Source organism: Trachypithecus francoisi, unplaced genomic scaffold (assembly GCF_009764315.1).
Source record: "Trachypithecus francoisi isolate TF-2019V2 unplaced genomic scaffold, Tfra_2.0 Lachesis_group12, whole genome shotgun sequence".
Taxonomy (NCBI): Eukaryota; Metazoa; Chordata; class Mammalia; order Primates; family Cercopithecidae; genus Trachypithecus; species Trachypithecus francoisi.
The window spans coordinates 100,978,407-100,995,918 of record NW_022681457.1 but is presented as its reverse complement, the minus strand read 5'-3'; the positions used below and the strand labels follow the sequence as shown (position 1 = coordinate 100,995,918).

The window sequence follows — 17,512 nt, the reverse complement described above, 5'->3', positions numbered from 1 at the left end:
TTAGCCACAAGATTAGAAATTATGGTTTAGGGTCTGGTGTGGTGGCTTCGCCTGTAATCCCAGCACTGAGGCAGGCGGATCACTTGAGGTCAGGAGTTAAGAATAGCCTGGCCAACATGGTGAAACTCCATCTCTACTAAAAATATAAAAGTTAGCCAGGTGTGGTGGTGCACGCCTGTAATACCAGCTACTCAAAGAGGGCGAGGCAGAAGAATCACTTGAACCTGGGAGGTGGAGGGTGCAGTGAGCTGAGATTGCATCACTGCACTCCAGCCTGTGCACAGAGGGGTCTCTGTCTAAAAAAAAAAAGAGAGAGAGAGAGAGAGAGAAGGAAAGAAAAAGAGAGAGAGAAAAAGAAAGAAAGAAAGGAAAGAAAGAGAAAGAAAGGAAAGAAAGGAAAAGAAAGAAAGAAAGAGAAAGAGAGAAAGAAGGAAGGAAGGAAAGAAAGGAAGGAAGGAAGGAAGGAAGAAAGGAAGGAAGGAAGGAAACAAACTATGCTTTAGGAGTCATGCAGCTGGAGGCTACAAGATTCTGACCCTCCCTAAACTGTTCCTACAATCAGTGCTTGAGATATTTTGCAGACCCTGCACTTGATGGATCAGCTGGCCCCACCCAAATCCATAAACCGGCTCATCTGATCCTGCGGCCCCGACCCAGGAACTGACTCAGAGCAAGAGGACAGCTTCGACTCCCTGTGATTTCATCCTTGGCCAGTCAGCACTCCTGGCTCACTGGCTCCCCGCAACCAACCAAATTGTCCTTAAAAACTCTGATCCTCGAATGCTGGGGGAGACTGATTTGAGTAATAACAAAATTCCGGTCTCCCGCACAGTCAGCTCTGCGTAACTTACTCTTTCTCAGCCCGGCGTAGTGGCTCAAGCCTGTAATCCCAGCACTTTGGGAGGCTGAGACAGGCGGATCAGGAGGTCAGGAGATCGAGACCATCCTGGCTAACACGGTGAAACCCCGTCTCTACTAAAAAAAAAGAAAAAAAAACAAAAAACTAGCCGGGCGAGGTGGCAGGCGCCTGTAATCCCAGCTACTCGGGAGGCTGAAGCAGGAGAATGGAGTAAACCCGGGAGGTGGAGCTTGCAGTGAGCTGAGATCTGGCCACTGCACTCCAGCCTGGGCAACAGAGCGAGACTCCGTCTCAAAAAAAAAAAAAAAAATTACTCTTTCTCTAATTGCAATTCTCCTGTCTCGATGAATTGGCTCTGTCTAGGTGGCAGGCAAGGTGAACCCCTAGGGGGTTACAGATAGAAGGGCACGGGGTCTGTCTTATACCTCCAGCCAACCATCTCTTCCCTGATCTCATTTTTTTTTTTTTTTTGAGACAGAGTTTTACTCTTGTTACCCAGGCTGGGATGCAGTGGTATGATCTCTGCTCACTGAAACCTCCGCCTCCCAGGTTCAAGCAATTCTCTTGCCTCAGCCTCCCAAGTAGCTGGGATTACAGGCATGTGCCACCACGCCCAGCCAAGTTTGCATTTTTAGTAGAAATGGGGTTTCTCCATGTTCATCAGGCTGGTCTTGAACTCCCGACCTCAGATGATCCGCCCGCCTTGGCCTCCCAAAGTGCTGGGATTACAGGCATGAGCCACCAAGCCCGGCCTCCCTGGTCTCATTTTTATCCTTCCCACCTTGGACCATTTTACCGAGCCATGCTTCCAGCAACCAACCAAATTGTCCTTAAAAACTCTGATCCTCAAATGCTGGGGGAGACTGATTTGAGTAATAGGACACTAGGATGGTCGCTCCACAGGAGTGAGGTGAGGGCTCACTGTCTGTTTTGTTCACCCCTGTATCTTAAGTGCAGCTGCCTCACCCATGGTCACTGCTCAGTAACTGTTTGTTTATTTATTTATTTATTATTTTTTAATTTTAGGCAAGCTTTATTACAGAAGTCCATTATTTTAAGTGACTTTTTGTCGATTTTAAATGTGTAAGGAAGGTCTAAAGTGAAGCTTGGAACTACTTAGTATCCAAGAGCGTGGCAGGAGCACCCAACCCCTCAAAGCAGGTGGCATGGGTGCCATGGGAGGGGATCTGGGGCCTGTGTTGTGCCCTAAATCTTCCTCCACCTGAAACATGCACCCCAGTGTACCAGAGATGCCTAAGACTCTAACCCCCCAGCTCTGGCTGTGTGGAAAAGGTGCCTACTTCACAGAATCAAGCTTCAGTTGACTACATGCCAAACAGAAACAAGGTTATGTGTGGCCTTTCATGGTGTCAAGAAGCAGTTAGCGTCCTGACTTGCCCTCTACTCACTGGCTGACCTGCTGCAGCCTCCCTGGGCACCTCAGGCACAGAAGATGAGCTCAGGGATCTGTCCACCCTGGACCCCAGTCCCGTTGGTGCTGTCCGAGGAGCACTGGAACTGGAAGGCCACCTTTCCGCACTGCACTTCCATCATCCCCTCCTGCCCAAAGTAGCTGAGGTTGCTGCCATCCAGGACAGCACTGGCGGTGTAGAAGATGTCTTGTTCAACCTGGACCGGGTGTTCAAACCAGACCGGGAAGGTGTTACTGGATCCGTCCGACATAAACTTGGTCAGGTTCTGAGCCAGAACCATCCCCAGCCGCTTGAGCTCAATCTTCACGCTGTACTCAGCCTTCCCAGAGCTGGACCCATACAGGCTCAGCCCCGCAATAAATACCCTTCTGTCCACTGCAAACTGGATGCTGTCGCAGCGCCCACGGTACTGCCATTGGTTGCTGCCGTAGGCAGAAGACTGGAATCGGTGGCACCTCTGTGGGGAGAGGCCCTTCCTCTTGGTCAGGGGGAAGTCCAGGCGGGGCTTGTTGGTGGCCCTGTACCACAGGAAGATGGGGTGGGTCTCCTCCAGAGTCAGGATGTCTGCCTGGGCAGCACCGTTGGCAAACTCCTCTAGGGTCATGGTTGGAATTCGGACCAGATAGAGGGCTCGCCCCAAAACATGCTTCTTGTTTCGTGGGGTGACTGGCAGCCCCTGCCTCTGCCTCTTGCACTCTGCCTCAGCCCAGTTCAGGAGGGCCTCGAAGACCACCGCCTCCTTGGTGTTGAAGGATCCTGAGTGATAATGATCTCCAACGTCTGCCGGTCTATCTCACAAAAGCCTTCAGACCGCAGGACCATCTCGGCCTGTGCATCGATGGCCTCCCAGCAGCGCTGCGTCAGCTCGGGCTCCTCAAACAGCCGGCTCTGGAACATCTCAAAGACGCAGGTGTTCTTGGCTTTCAGACTTGTCTCCAGAAAGTTGATGCAGGCTTTCGCCAATGCTGGGACGATGTACTTCTTAGCAGCGTACAGAGTGGCCAGCACGGTATCAGCTTCCAGATCGATCTCATCACTGTACACGTACTTTAAGAGGATCAGAAAGGCTGCGGGCTCCACGTCCGGAATGTGAATTTCAGATTTGACTTCCGCCAGGTCCCCATAGAACATGGCATAGAAGACGGAGCTGAGATAGCCAGGACGTACTTGTGGTCGGGCACCGTCCTGGTCGCCCCGGGGGCCCCAAGACAAAGTGCACGTCGGCCACGAGCTCATTGTTCTTTTTTTTTTTTTTTTTTTTTTTTGAGACGGAGTCTCGCTCTGTCACCCAGGCTGGAGTGCAGTGGCCAGATCTCAGCTCACTGCAAGCTCCGCCTCCCGGGTTCACGGCATTCTCCTGCCTCAGCCTCCCAAGTAGCTGGGACTACAGGCGCCCGCCTCGTCGCCCGGCTAGTTTTTTGTATTCTTTAGTAGAGACGGGGTTTCACCGTATTAGCCAGGATGGTCTCGATCTCCCGATCTTGTGATCCGCCCGTCTCGGCCTCCCAAAGTGCTGGGATTACAAGCTTGAGCCACCACGCCCGGCCTTTTTTTTTTTTTTTGAGACGGAGTCTCGCTCTGTCGCCCAGGCTGGAGTGCAGCGGCGTGATCTCCACTCACTGCAAGCTCCGCCTCCCGGGTTCACGCCATTCTCCTGCCTCAGCCTCCCGTGTAGCTCGGACTACAGGCGCCCGCCACCGCGCCCGGCTAATTTTTTGTATTTTTAGTAGAGACGGGGTTTCACCGTGTTAGCTAGGATGGTCTCGATTTCCTGACCTCGTGATCCGCCCCTCTCGGCCTCCCAAAGTGCTGGGATTACAGGCGTGAGCCACCGCGCCCGGCCGAGCTCGTTGTTGAACATGAGCGCGTTCCTCTCGCGCAGCGTGGGGCGGCAGCACCGCCATTCCGGGCTCTCCGGGTTGCCGAGTGTGGGAGGCGCGGGCGCGGGGGCGCTGTGCAGGCTGCGCTGCCCGGCTTTCCTGCCCATAGCGGCGCCGGCGTTGCTGTTGGCTAGGTCGCCGCCGCGAATGTGGCCTCGGGGGCAGCCTCGGCGCCTGTGGACCCCCGCCCCGCGCCCTCGCGCCGCGCCGGGGCCTCGGGGGCGGCTCTGCAAGCAAAAGCAGGGAGGTTGGGCGCTGAGCGACGCAGCGGTGAAGGCAGGCCAGGGGCAGCAGCATGCATGGGCGGCGGCGGCGGCGCTGCGACCCGTGGGGCTGCCACCCGTGCCCCTGCCACCCCCGCCCCTGCGACCCTGCCAGAGCCTAACCTAGCGCAGTCCGGCCAGGCCCGGCCGCAACAATAACTGTTTCTTAGTGAATTGGTTGGAAGTATTCTCTTTGACACTTGCGAACATCCTCAAGGAGGGTAACCTGCTTTCTGATTTTCAAAGTGAGGCCGGGTGCAGTGACTCACACCTGTAATCCCAGGAATTTGGGAGGCTGAGGTGGGAGGAGCCGTTGGGCCCAGGAGTTCAAGACAAGCCTGGGCAGCATAGGAAGACCCTACCTCTACAAATAAAAAAAATTAGCCACGGGTGGTGGTGCATGCCTGTGGTCCCAGACACTTGCGAGGCTGAGGTGGGAGGACCACTTGAGCCCAGGTAGTTGAAGCTACAGCTAGCTGTGAACGTGCCACTTCACTCCAGCCTGGGTGACAGAGTGAGACCCCAGGCTTTGTCTAAAAAAAAAAAAAAAAGCATTTTTTTTTTAAGTGCATCAGTAAGAAGGGCATGCCTGGGTTAACATATCAAAAGTGCTCCTCAAAGGATCTGTGAAACAGCCTTGCAGAACCTAACCTGCCAGGCCATAAATGCAAGGGTGAAAATGGGATTGTGGGGGAGCTTAGTTGTGTAAAACGTAATTAATCCTCACAGTAAGTCAGGAAGGGTGATCCTATTATCATCATCTCTGTTTTGCAGACAAGGAGACCGAGGCGCAAAGATGCAGTGACTTGTCTGAGGTTGCACAAAAGAGCAGAGCCGGATGTAACCCAACCCTGTGCCCAGGCCTGCCACTGTCACAGGGGCCTGCCTCCTAGTTGCTCAGCTGGCTCCTGTGGCTTTCTCCCGGTGACTTCTTTCTAATCTTTCTGGGGCCCCTTTGAAATGTTGAAAAATTGCATTTGGGCTCCCCATTTTCTGCTTTACCAAATTCCAGAGTTCACACTGCCTGAAGACAGCCAACTTAGCTTTGCCCCATTAGGGAGCTCCCTTGTGATCCAGGGGATGTCACTCAGATCCTCTGGGGTTTTTGTTTGTTTGTTTGTTTTTTGTTTTGGAGTCTTGCTCTGTCACCTAGGCTGGAGTGCGGTGGTGTGATCTCGGCTCATTACAGCCTCTGTCTCCCGGGTTCAAGTGATTCTCCTGGCTCAGCCTCCCGAGTAGCTTGGGATTACAGGAGCCTGCCACCACACCCAGCTATTTTTTTTTTTTTTTTTTTTTTGTATTTTTATTAGAGACAAGGCTTCACCACGTTGGCCAGGCTGGTCTCAAACTCCTGACCTCAGGTGATCCACCTGGTGCTGCTTCCAAGTGCTGGGATTACAAGTGTGAGCCACTGTGCCTGGCCAATCTTCATTTTTATAAAAAGAACTAAAAGGCCTATCTCCCTCTTTCAAAGAAAGTCTACTACAGAAAATTATGTGATGCTCTGTGATATTAAAGTGTAAATGACTGATAAGCATGTGTGGATCTCCTTCACCTGAGGGTAGCCTGTTCCTGTGAAATCTCAGTCAGCCATTGGGAAGTATGCATTTGATTGGGGGTGGGAGGAGCATTGTTAAAATCACTCCTGGAAGTGGCCAATCCCCCGTTCTGTCCATGAAGTGCTCTCTGTAGGAAAGGAAACTTTCATACAAAGTAGGCATTATAACCAGGGGACAGAGAGGCCTGTCCCCTGATAATGAAGACTTTTCATGGTGACTTCTGTCTAAAGCAGGAGTAGGATGGGATTAACCACGTGATGAACATTCTGAATCACCTGCGATTTGCCTTCAGGCCACTTTACCTCTTCCTGGCTTGGCCAGATCCCAAAGGGTAGAGCCCCTGCCCTAGCCATGATTCTGGTTTGCTTATAGGGTTGCATCAGTTGGGGGTTGAGGTTGCAATTCAGGCTGGTTCCCAGAACAGAAGAGGGGAGTTTGTGAAGCGATGTGGAGAGCCATGGAGGCTCAGCTCTTGAAACAGTCTGGTGATTATGACAATAGTAGCAACTAATACTGAAATCGTACCTACTGTATACTGTGTGTCAGGCACTATTCTCTGCACTTTACTTTTCTTTTCTTTTTTTTTTTTTTTGAGATGAGTCTGGCCCTGTCACCCAGGCTGGAGTGTAGTGGATCTCAGCTCACTGCAACCTCTGCCTCCCAGGTTCAAGCGATTCTCTTGCCTCAGCTTCCCAAGTAGCTGGGATTACAGGTACCTGACACCATGCCAGCTAGTTTTTGTATTTTTAGTAGAGACGGGGTTTCACCATGTTGGCTAGGCTTGTCTTGAACTCCTGACCTCAGGTGATCCACCTGCTTCGGCCTCCCAAAGTTCTGGGATTACAGGTGTGAGCCACCACACCCAGACATCTTTGCACTTTATATATTGTATATATTTCTATATTATATATTCTACACACAAGTCCATGAGGGGGGACTAGTATCACTCCTGTTCTGTAGTTGGGGAAACCAGCATCGGCAGAGAGGCTTAACTCATGAGACTGGTAAGATCTGTGAGTGGTGGCAAAGGGGCTGGAGGGGACAAAGGGACAAGCTGGGCAGAGGCTGATGGATGAATTAAGCCTGGCTTGGGGACTCAGGCCATGGAGAGAAGAGGAACGGCAGGGATAGGCCAGACATCTGGGGAGCTGACCTGTAAGTTCCTTCTATCTCTCTGTAATAGAATTAATTAAGGTGCATTTGTGTATCTGTTGGCTTTTGGTCACTGGGACTATAACAAAGAAGACATGTTACAATCTCTGGCCTGGGATTTGGGATCTAGCGGGATCACGGGACACTCTGTCAAGCCAACACTCTATCAAGCCAGTCTCAGGCCTTGGGAGCCAAACTTTCAAGGTGGCCTGGATTTCTAGTTCCCGTTCCTGCTCTGTGTAAAAGAGATTCTCAATTGGTTCTGAACACAGATACTCAGTTGGTCCTGAACTTACTTTCGGAACCAACCGAGAATAAGGAGGAAATAAGTAGACAGAGGCAGCCTAAATCATAGTTGTGAGTTCTGATTCTGCTCCCATTCTGATGTTTTTCGGAGAACTAGGCTTAAGCTGTCTTCCTCCCTCAGACTCTCCAGTAGTGGGACTCCAGGCCCACACCACTGTACCCACCTCCTGCCCCTTATTAAAGCTGTGGTCTCTCGTGCAAATTACGTCATCTCCTTGAGCCTCACTGTCCTTGTCTGTAAAATGGGAATAGTGAAACTATCTCCACTCAGGACTGTTGTGAGGATTAAATGGGATGTGTGGGCCATAGAAAACTTAATTTTATAAACCCCAGAGGAAATTACTGGAGCTATTTCATAATTTTCTATGGCCCATGAAAAAGGAAGTGATTTTAAATCAAATGTACTGTTTACAATAAGTGTATTGTTTAAATTTTTCTCCAACTTTTTTTCATCTCCCTTCCTTCCTTCCTTTCCTCCCTTCCTCCCTCCCCCTTTTCTTTTTTCCTTTTCTTTTCTTTTTTCTTTTCCTTCCTTCCTTCCTTCCTTTCTTTCCTTCCTTTCTTCCTTTCTTTCTTTTCTTCCTTTCTTTCTTTTCTTTCTTTTTTCTTTCTCTTTCTTTCTTTTCTTTTCTTTCTTTCTTTCTTTCTTTCTTTTTCGTTCTTTCTTTCTTTTCTTTTCTTTTGTCTTTCTTTCTTTTTAGATGGAGTTTTGCCATGTTGCCCACGTTGGTCTTGAACTTCCGGGATTATAGGCGTGAGCCACCACACCCAGCCAGTTTATACTTTCTAAAAGTAATTTTCTGTTTGCTATATGATAAGATAAAATAGGTCTCATTGAGCTGGGAGTGGTGGCATGTGCCTATAGTCCCGGCTACTTAGGAGATTGAGATGAGAGGATGGCTTGAGTCTAGGAAGTCAAGGCTTCAGGGAGCCATGATTGCACCACTGCACTCCAGCCTGGGTGACAAAGTGAGACTCTGTGTCAAAAAAAAGAAAAGAAAAGAAAAGAAAAAATATGTCTCAGGGCCCTATTTGCATGCCTCTCTGTATATGCCTTGCAGGTGTAGATCTCTTTTATGCCCAGTACAGGAAAAGATAGAATACATCTTATTCTCTCTTCTTACCAACCTTTGAAATGTTGTGAAGTACTAGGATTTCTCTAATATGCCATATAAGAAAGTTGATCAGATAAATGTAATTTATGAATCTTGAAGCAAGCTGGGCATGGCGACTCACTCCTGTAATCCCAGCACTTTAGGAGGATGAGGTGGGCGGATCACCTGAGGTCAGGAGTTCAGGACCAGCCTGGCCAACATGGTGAAACCCTATCTCTACTAAAAATATGAAAAAATTAGCCAGGTGTGTGGCATGCACCTGTAATCCCAGCTACGTGGGATTCTCCTGAGGCAGGAGAATCTCTTGAACCTAGGAGGCAGAGGTTGGGAAGCGGAGGTTGCAGTGAGCTGAGGTTGCGCCACTACACTCCAGCCTGGTGATAGAGGGAGACCTTGTTTCAAAAAAAAAGAGAAAAAAGAATCTTGAAGCAAATCTGCAGAGGAGGTAACACTGTCATTTCCTCATATTTTGTCTTCTTTTCTTTTTTTTTTTTTTTTGAAATGGAGTCTTGCTCTGTTGCCCAGGCTGAAGTGCAGAGTATGATCTCATCTCACTGCAACCTCTGCTGCCCAGGTTCAAGCAATTCTCCGGCCTCAGCCTCTCAAGTAGCTGGGATTACAGGCATTGCCACCACACGTGGCTAATCTTTGTATTTTTTTAGTAGAGATGGGGTTGGCCAGGCTGCTGTCAAACTCCTGGCCTCAAGTGACCCGCCCACCTCAGTCTCTCAAAGTGCTGAGATTACAGGCGTGAGTTACCATACCCAGCTTCCTTGTATTTTCGACATCAGTTTCTTATGCTGTCTTTAATCATTGGCTCAGTAAGTGTATAAATTAAATGATATCAGATTAAGAGCACAAACGATGTAAAGCCATGTATCAGCCAAAGCTGTGGCTGAATGACTGATTGCCTGGTTGTGAGTCATGAGATAGTTTGTTCTATCACCACTAACTATCGCTTTTTTTTTTTTTTGAGATGGAGTCTTCCTCTGTTACCAGGCTGCAGTAGCACTATCTCAGCTCACTGCAACCTCTGGCTCCCTGGTTCAAGCAATTCTCCTGCCTCAGCCTCCTGAGTATCTGGGATGACAGTCATGTGCCACCACGCCCAGCTAATTTTTGTATTTTTAGTAGAGACGGGGTTTCACCATGTTGGCCAGCATGGTCTTGATATCCTGACCTCATGATTTGCCCGCCTGGGCCTCCCAAAGTGCTGGGATTACAGGCATGAACCACCATGCCTGGCCAATTATCCCTGTTTAAATATTTATTTGGAGATAGGGATCTTGCTCTGTCACCCAGGCTGGAGTGTAGTAGCACAATCTCAGCTCACTGCAGCCTTGAATTCCTGGGCTCAAGCGATGCCTGGCTATAACTGCTGGATTTGATTCTTCCACTTATCCTAGGAAGATCTCACATCGAGAAAAATATCTTTTAAACATTACAATAATTATTCACTAATTTTTTAAAAATGGAAACAGGCATCAAGACCTTCTAATGATGTGAACCTTCTGGAACATATCCTTGCCTGGTGGGAAAAACTGGTAGAAAGTAGTGGGAAGACAGACTTGGGTTTGACTCCTGTCTCTGCCTGTTGTATCTAAGCCTTGGTGGCCTCATCTGTCAAATGGGCCCATTGGAAGGGAGGGAGGGCTACAGAAGGTCGGGGAAGCAGCCTCTGGTCCTCCCTTGCTCTCCGTGGGCTCTATTGCCCAGCTCCCAGCTCCATCAGAGTCTCCAGGACCCAAACAGACCCAGGGAGGGACACAGAGGACAAACTCAATGAATTTAGATGGAGGCAACACCGTGAACGCAGCTGTGGCTCTCAAAGAGGAACTTAGGGGTGGCCTCAACCTCTAGGGAGGCAAGGGAGCCGCTGAGAGATGGGTGGGGTGGTGGGGGTGGGGGAGTGGGAAAAGCTGTCTTTGACTCACTGTATGAGCAGAAGATCAGAGACCTCCTCTCTGGGCAATGGGAGCACATGGGGGAGGGGAGGAGAAGCTGTGAAGCTCACGGGACACCGAACCACGAAGTCACCTCTGCTCATGGGCTCACCCACATCCTCCCCGACTGGATGGGGCCCCAGCAGCCTTCACTCCCTCGCCTGCTGGGGAATCCTTTCCTCCCTGCTTGGCCCTGTCTCCACTATGCAGTTCCTCCCCCATTAATCTGCCCTTGTCTGTCATTGTCTCTCCTTGGCATTTGAGGTCTTTGCTGCATGGAGTGAGGACTGAGTACATCCTTTCTCTCCCCAGGAGATGGAGGGAAAAGAGAACAGTTTTACACTGTTCTGGGTTCTGCTGGAAGAAGGCTGAGACCTGATCTTACTCTTCTGGTGGTCCCTGCAGCGTAGCTGGGGGCTGAGAGCCTTGGCTGTGCGTGGGTTCCCACTATGCCCTCTCCCAAGACTTCAGCGTCCTCGTTTATAGCTTGGGAAGAGAAAGAGAAGTGTCTTTATAGGACCGAGGTGAGGATTACATAAGATAATGCCTAAGCACAGGCAGGGAAGGTCTGTCAGAAATCATCCTGAAAACAGGAAGTCACCTGGGCCAAGGGCTAGAGCCTCAGGGTCTTGGCACAGCGTAGACACCTCGCAGGACTGGATTGGACTGCTCAGTTTGGGGTGCGGGGAGAGAAGCCAGCCATATTCATATGATATCCCCCCAGTTTCCTCCCCAGCACAGGTTCTCAGGTTGTCCACGTGATGGCATCTGAAACACAGCCCGGCAAGCGACACAGTCAAGACAACCCTGGTTGCATCTCCGTACCTAGAAGCATTTCCACTCCTGTCCTCCTGTTTGATTCCCACTACAATATGGCTCGGTTCTGGATCCAGATTGACCTGGACTTGAGTCTCAGCTTTGCCATTACCATCAGTTGTGGGACCATGGACAAGTCTCTCTCTTTCTTTTTTTTCTTTTTTTTTTTTTGAGACAGGAACTTGCTCAATTGCCCAGGCAATAATAGCTCACTGCAGCCTCAATCTCCCAGGCTTAAACAATCCTTTCACCTCAGCCTCCTGAGTAGCTGGGACCACAGACAGGCATGTGCCACCACACCTGGCTAATTTTTTAATTTTTTTTTTTTTTGTAGAGAGAGGGTCTCACTGTGTTTCCTAGACTGGTCTTGAACTGCTGAGCTCAAGCTATCCTCCTGCCTGGGCCTCCCAAAGTGCCAAGATTACAGGTGTAAGCCACCATGCCCGGCCCCTTGGACAGGTCTTAAGCTTGTGTGAGCTTCAGTTTCTCACCTTGCAAATGTGGTTAGTGATAGCAGCCCCCTCCTAGGCTGTGGTGAGGACTGAATGAGGAACGGTCACAGAGCTCAAATGTGTAATAAATGCTTCATCATTGTTCGCTTAAGAAAAAAACAAGAGCAGATCACCCGAGGTTGGGAGTTCGAGACCAGCCTGGCCAACACGCAGAAACCCCATCTCTACTAAAAATACAAAATTAGCTGGGCATGATGGTACACGCCTGTAATCCCAGCTACTTGGGAGGCTGAGGCAGGAGAATCACTTGAACCCAGGAGGCAGAGGTTGTAGTGAGCCGAGATCGCGCCATTACACTCCAGCCGGGGCAACAAGAGCAAAACACTGTCTCAAAAAAAAAAAAAAGAAAGAAAGAAAGAAAAGAAAAAGAAAATAAAGAAAGAAACAGACAAACAAAACAAGAGCCCCTTTGAGGCAGGTTGGGAATGCTATGATAGCGTCATTTTTAGAGTTGAAGAAACTGAGGTTCAGAAAGGTGATGTAACTTGCGCCAGGTCGCCTGAATAATTGATGAGGGAGACTTGGGTTTCCGTGTGATTCCACGTGATTGATAGCACACGCTCTGAACCCACAGCACGGGATTCTGCTCACACTGGCTCCGCTATTCCTTGGCTATGTGACACTGAGCAAGTCAACACTGCTGCTGAGTCTTGGTTTTTCTTATCTGTAAGATAGGGCTGCCTGTCTCTTTTCAGAGGGCCCTTTGTGTCTCATGGCTTGGGGACTTTTTTCAGGGGTGAGAATAGGAAGCAGAAGCTATTTGAAGACAACCTGTCTTCCTGTCTTTTCCTGAGAACCTGAGTGCAGTGAGAAGGTTAGGCCACGTGGGTGGCAGGTGGGGAGAGAAGAGTGTCCATCTGCCATCCACAGCCAAGGGGAGAGGAGAGATTGTCCTTGGCTGGGAGGGGACCAGAGGTCATGGGCACCTGGACTCTGCTTTCTGGAGAGATGGTGGGACCTCTTGGGGAAGTCACTGGGTGATCCTGGATGTCAAAATGAGACACAGTGGTTTCAGGTCTTACAAAGAATCTGGACTCCAGCATGCCAGGGAAGTGGGCAAGGCTGGACTTCAGACAGTCAAGCCCATTTGGGCAGTGGGCATCTATCATAGGAGGACCCAGGAGCCTCCGTCACGCTTATGTTCTGTGTGTCCTCTGGGTCAATGTGCGTGGCTGGGGGTGGGAGTGAGGGAAACTCAGTGCACAATAGGATGAGGCTCAGAGTCCTATTGAATGTTATTTAATCTGAATAAAGGAAAGACCATTTTATGCACACCTGAGGGCGTGCAGTAAGAGTGACTGGTACTGTAAAATGAGGAGGGAAGCAATGGGGCTGGCACTGGAGGGCTCTGCTTGACTGAGCCAGGCTGCCATTTTCCCGTCTTCACTGCCTTAGCCTGGCCTTAGCCGGCGAAAGGGTAAAGAATAGGCTTCACCTGCCCAGGGGTCTTTCTGGTAAGCCACAATGTGGGGCCAGGATTATTGGGACTCCACCTCCTGAGGTCTCCCTGAACTTCTCCCCAGCCACCATCCTGGCTTTCATGCTGCCAACGTGTCTACTTGTCACTCATTTGAGGGAAAAGCAGCCAGGCCTCATTTTATCCTCATCTCAAATCCACAGCAAGAGCAGATGGGGTGAAGATCAAACTCTCCACCACAGCCATTTCTGAGCCCTGTGCCGCTGCCCTCCCTGTGCTCGCATCAGACAGTCGACCCTGGCAACAAGCCTGTGAGTGACCGTCTCAGGCCTGTATTTCTCAGAAGAGGAAGCTGAGCGGTAAAGAAATGAGTGATTTGCCTGAGGCCATTGAGCTACCAGTGGCAGAGCTGGGATTCAGACCTGGACGCTGACCCCAGGGCACACTGGAAAATATTACTCTTCCCTCTGCTGAGTAGAACTTACTCCAAAACAGACCCCTGGCCTCCTGAGTCCAGTGTGCCCCTAACACCACCTCGTGGTCTCCCCGTCTATAAAATGAAAGCACGGGACTCACCTGGTCATCTCAAAGGCCTCTGCCAGCCCTTGTCCTTTCCTGGCCCCCATCTACTGCCACAGTCCACACCTTGTAAGGCAGGATAGCCTGGTGGCTGAAGGGTGGGCCTCGAAGCCAGAGTGCCTAGGCTCAAGCCAATGCTCTCATTCAATGCCCGCGTGATTTCAGGTAAGTCACTTAGGCTCCACCTATCAAGTGGGCCACAGTGATAGCACCTACTGCATACAGCTGTTGTGAGGATTAAATAAATCAAACCACTAAAGGCTCTCAGGGCAGCACCTGGCACACAGTAAGTCCATCTGTGTGTATGTGTGTGATTCTTGTCTCCGTAATGAAATGAAAGCCAAAGTCCTGATTCTTGGTCCTAGGGGGAGGATGCCAGCCCTGAGCGTTCCTGCAAATGGTCCTTCACAATCCCAGGTGTCGTGAAATGACATCTATCCCCTGCCCCAGACAGGCCCACCTGGCTTCTTGTGTCCCTGGAGGGAAGGGATAAGGTAAGAATACAGGTTTTGGCCAGGCGCAGTGGCTCACACCTATAATCCCAGCACTTTGGGAGGCCAAGGTGGGCGGATCACCTGAAGTCGGGAGTTCCAGACCAGCCTGGCCAATATGGTGAAACCCTGTCTCTACAAAAATACAAAAATTAGCCGGGCGTGATAGTGCACACCTGTAATCCCAGCTCCATGGGAGGCTGAGGCAGGAGAATCGCTTGAACCTGGGAGGTGGAGGTTGCAGTGAGCCGAGATCCCGCCACTGTATTTTAGCCTGGTCAACAGAGCAAACCTCTGTCTCAAAAACGAACAAACAAAAAACAAAAAAGCATACAGGTTTTGTGGAATGAGGAAGAAGCCTAAAATAAACAACAAAAGAAGCTACTCACGGTTGTGTTGTGGGTGACTGGGCACCGGGAGCTGCCGGGGGCTGAGGAGTCCCAATTGTTTTCTGTCCTCTCCCAGGACCTGGCCCTGGGTGCCACTCAGAGCACCTGTTGAGTGCCACCCCCCAAGCCAGCTTTCTCTTGCTTTTGTACTTTCTCACAGATGAGTGAGTGTGAGGAGGTCTGGCCTTCCGTGCCTGTTACCACTTCCCCTCCAGGTCCCTGGTGCCACAATGCTCTTGCCCCTGCGGTTGAGTCCTCTCTCACAATGAACTCTGGCCAGGGTGAGGCATGGGCCTAGACCCTGGAGTCAAGGGACTTGGGTTCTAATCCAGCCTCGTTAAGATGTTGATTCACTTAACCTCCCTAAAGGCAAGTTTCTTCATCTGTAAAATGAGGATAATGCACCAGCATTACAATAGATCACCTAAAAGGACATGCCATTCCAATGCCTCTTCACCATTAGGCCAGAGCAATGCAAATGCATACAGGTAGATTAACATAATGGATGATGGGTCCTGGTGTGGGGCAATAGGGAGTGGTGGGGACTGTGGGTAATAAGGGGAACACAGGATCCAAGTGGAAAAGCCTGGCTGGAACTGAGAGATACCTGACCCTCTCCACTGGTCCAGCTGAGAGGTATCTGCCCCATACCCCAGACCCTGATCTGGGCCAGTGGAGAGGGGCAGGTACCTCTTAGTTCCAGCCAAGCTTTTCTCCTTGGGAGTACAGGCAAACTGTCAGATGTTCCAAGCATTTGGAAGTTGTGCTGTATTTTCCAAGCGATACCAGAAATTTTGACTTATGTGATAGCGTCCTCTGTGTGTGTGTGTGTGTGTGTGTGTGTTTTCTTTGTTTGTTTGTTTGTTTGTTTTTGTTTTGAGACAAGTCTTGCTCTGTTGCCCAGGCTGGAGTGCAATGGCGCGATCTCAGCTCACTGCAACCTCCGCCTCCTGGGTTCAAGCAATTCTCCTGCCTCAACCTCCCGAGTAGCTGGGACTACAGGTGCGCGCAACCACCTCCAGCTAATTTTTGTAGTTTTAGTAGAGATGGTGTTTTGCCATGTTGGCCAGGCTAGTCTTGAACTCCTGACCTCAAGTGATCCACCCTCCTTGGCCTCCCAAAGTGCTAGGATTACAGGTGTGAGTCACCACGGCCAGCCGCTTCCTGATTATTTTATTTTATTTTTTTAGGCAGGGTCTCTCTCTGTTGCCCAGGCTGCAGTACAGCGGCATGATCATAGTTCACTGCAGCCTCAACTTCCTGGGTTCCAGTGATCCTCCCACCTCAGCCTTCCAAGTAGCTGGCAGTACAGGCATATGCCACCATACCCGGCTATTTATTTAAAATTTTTTGTATAGATGGGGGTCTCACTATGTTGCCTAGGCTGGTTTTGAACTCCTGGGCTCAAGCAATCCTCCCGCCTCAGTCTCCAAAAGTGTTGGGATTACAGGCATGAGCTACCGTGCTCAGCCAGTTGCCAATTTTAGAATGTAAAGCCCAAAGTCACACCTTTAAAAAATGATATGTGAGTCAAACAAAACATTCAGTTTATATTTATTAGGGAGTGTGTCCCTAATGTCCAGTCCTGGGCCGGACATAAATACTCAGGTGTGGTATCTGATACAGTTCCAGTGTCCTCATATCCACTATCAGATAAAATATTTAATGAGACGCCATTATATTCTAAGGATACAGAGATGATTATGGCAAAATTTTTGCCCTTGTAAACTCATGGCCTATGATTATCTCATCAGATTCTCTCACTAACTGCTCCCCACACCCCAGACCCTGATCTGGGCCAATGAAGAAAGATTTTGCCCCGAGGTAGAGTTGCAAGATTCTTCAAGTAAAAAATAAACACAACAATAGTTGAGACATTCAGGCACTAAAAATTACTTGTTGCTTATCTGTGATTAGAATACTCATCTGGGCGTGGTGGCTCACGTCTGTTATCCCAGCACTTTGGGAGGCAGAGGCAGATGGACTGCCTGGGTTCAGGAGTTCAAGACCACCTTGGGCAACATGGTGAAACCTCATCTCTACTAAAATACAAAAAATTAGCTGGGCGTGGTGGTGCGCAGTTGTAGTCCCAGCTACTCGGGAGGCTGAGGCATGAGAATTGTTTCAGCCACAGAGGCGGAGGTTGCAGTGAGCGAGATCGCCTTACTGCACTCCAGCCTGGGCTCCAGAGTGAGACTCTTGTCTCAATAAAAAAAAAAAAAAAAAAAGAGTGTAACTAGGCTTTCTCTGTCTTATCTGGCAGCACCACCCAGAGGGGATACTCGGCAATATCTGGAGACATTTTTGGTTGTCACAATCTGGCGGAGGAATTCTACTGACACCTGCTAGGTAGAGGCCAGGAATGCTGCTAACCATTCTGCAATGCACAGGACAGCCCTACAGCAAGGAAATACCCAGCTGAAAACGCTAACATGCGAACCCTGGTCTGGACCTAGTCCTGGCTCCTTCAGCGCAAAGCCATTGCTGGGAAGGGCCTTTAATTTGATCATTAGTCCCTTTGGGAAATGGAACAGTAACAGCCTCCAGCCTTTGCATTTCTCCCAAGAGCAAGACATTGGTGGTGAGGAATGGGACAGAGAGCCTCAGGTGCCAAGAAAGAGGAAAAGAAGACCAGAAGGAGCTGGGGAGTGGGGACCACCTGCAGCCTACATCAGACTCCTATCTGGGCTGGAATTGGAGACCCAGGGGTGAGCTGGAAGAGATCTAGCAGATACTTCCACAGTCCTGAATCCTAGACCTCTGGCCTTGAGAAAGCCCCACATGGGGAAGAAGAGTGA

General features: G+C 50.0%; 2 protein-coding genes across 2 annotated transcripts in view; both read right to left on the bottom strand.

Moving 5' to 3' along the window:
- The window catches only part of CNR2 (cannabinoid receptor 2), a 42,492-nt gene extending 27,546 nt beyond the window's left edge, over window positions 1–14,946 (bottom strand). The window contains exon 1 of the mRNA XM_033227847.1: window positions 14,715–14,946. The gene's annotated coding sequence lies outside the window, so the exon portion shown is untranslated. The remainder of the gene's footprint in view (window positions 1–14,714) is intronic.
- Window positions 1,879–14,546, bottom strand: LOC117093128 (BTB/POZ domain-containing protein 6-like). The gene is given in 6 exon segments (XM_033227848.1): window positions 1,879–3,045; window positions 3,048–3,443; window positions 3,446–3,484; window positions 3,487–3,523; window positions 4,130–4,399; window positions 14,502–14,546. Coding segments are annotated over 6 exon segments (1,506 nt in total). The 5' UTR covers window positions 14,520–14,546; the 3' UTR covers window positions 1,879–2,299.
- Window positions 14,947–17,512: the final 2,566 nt, after the last annotated feature.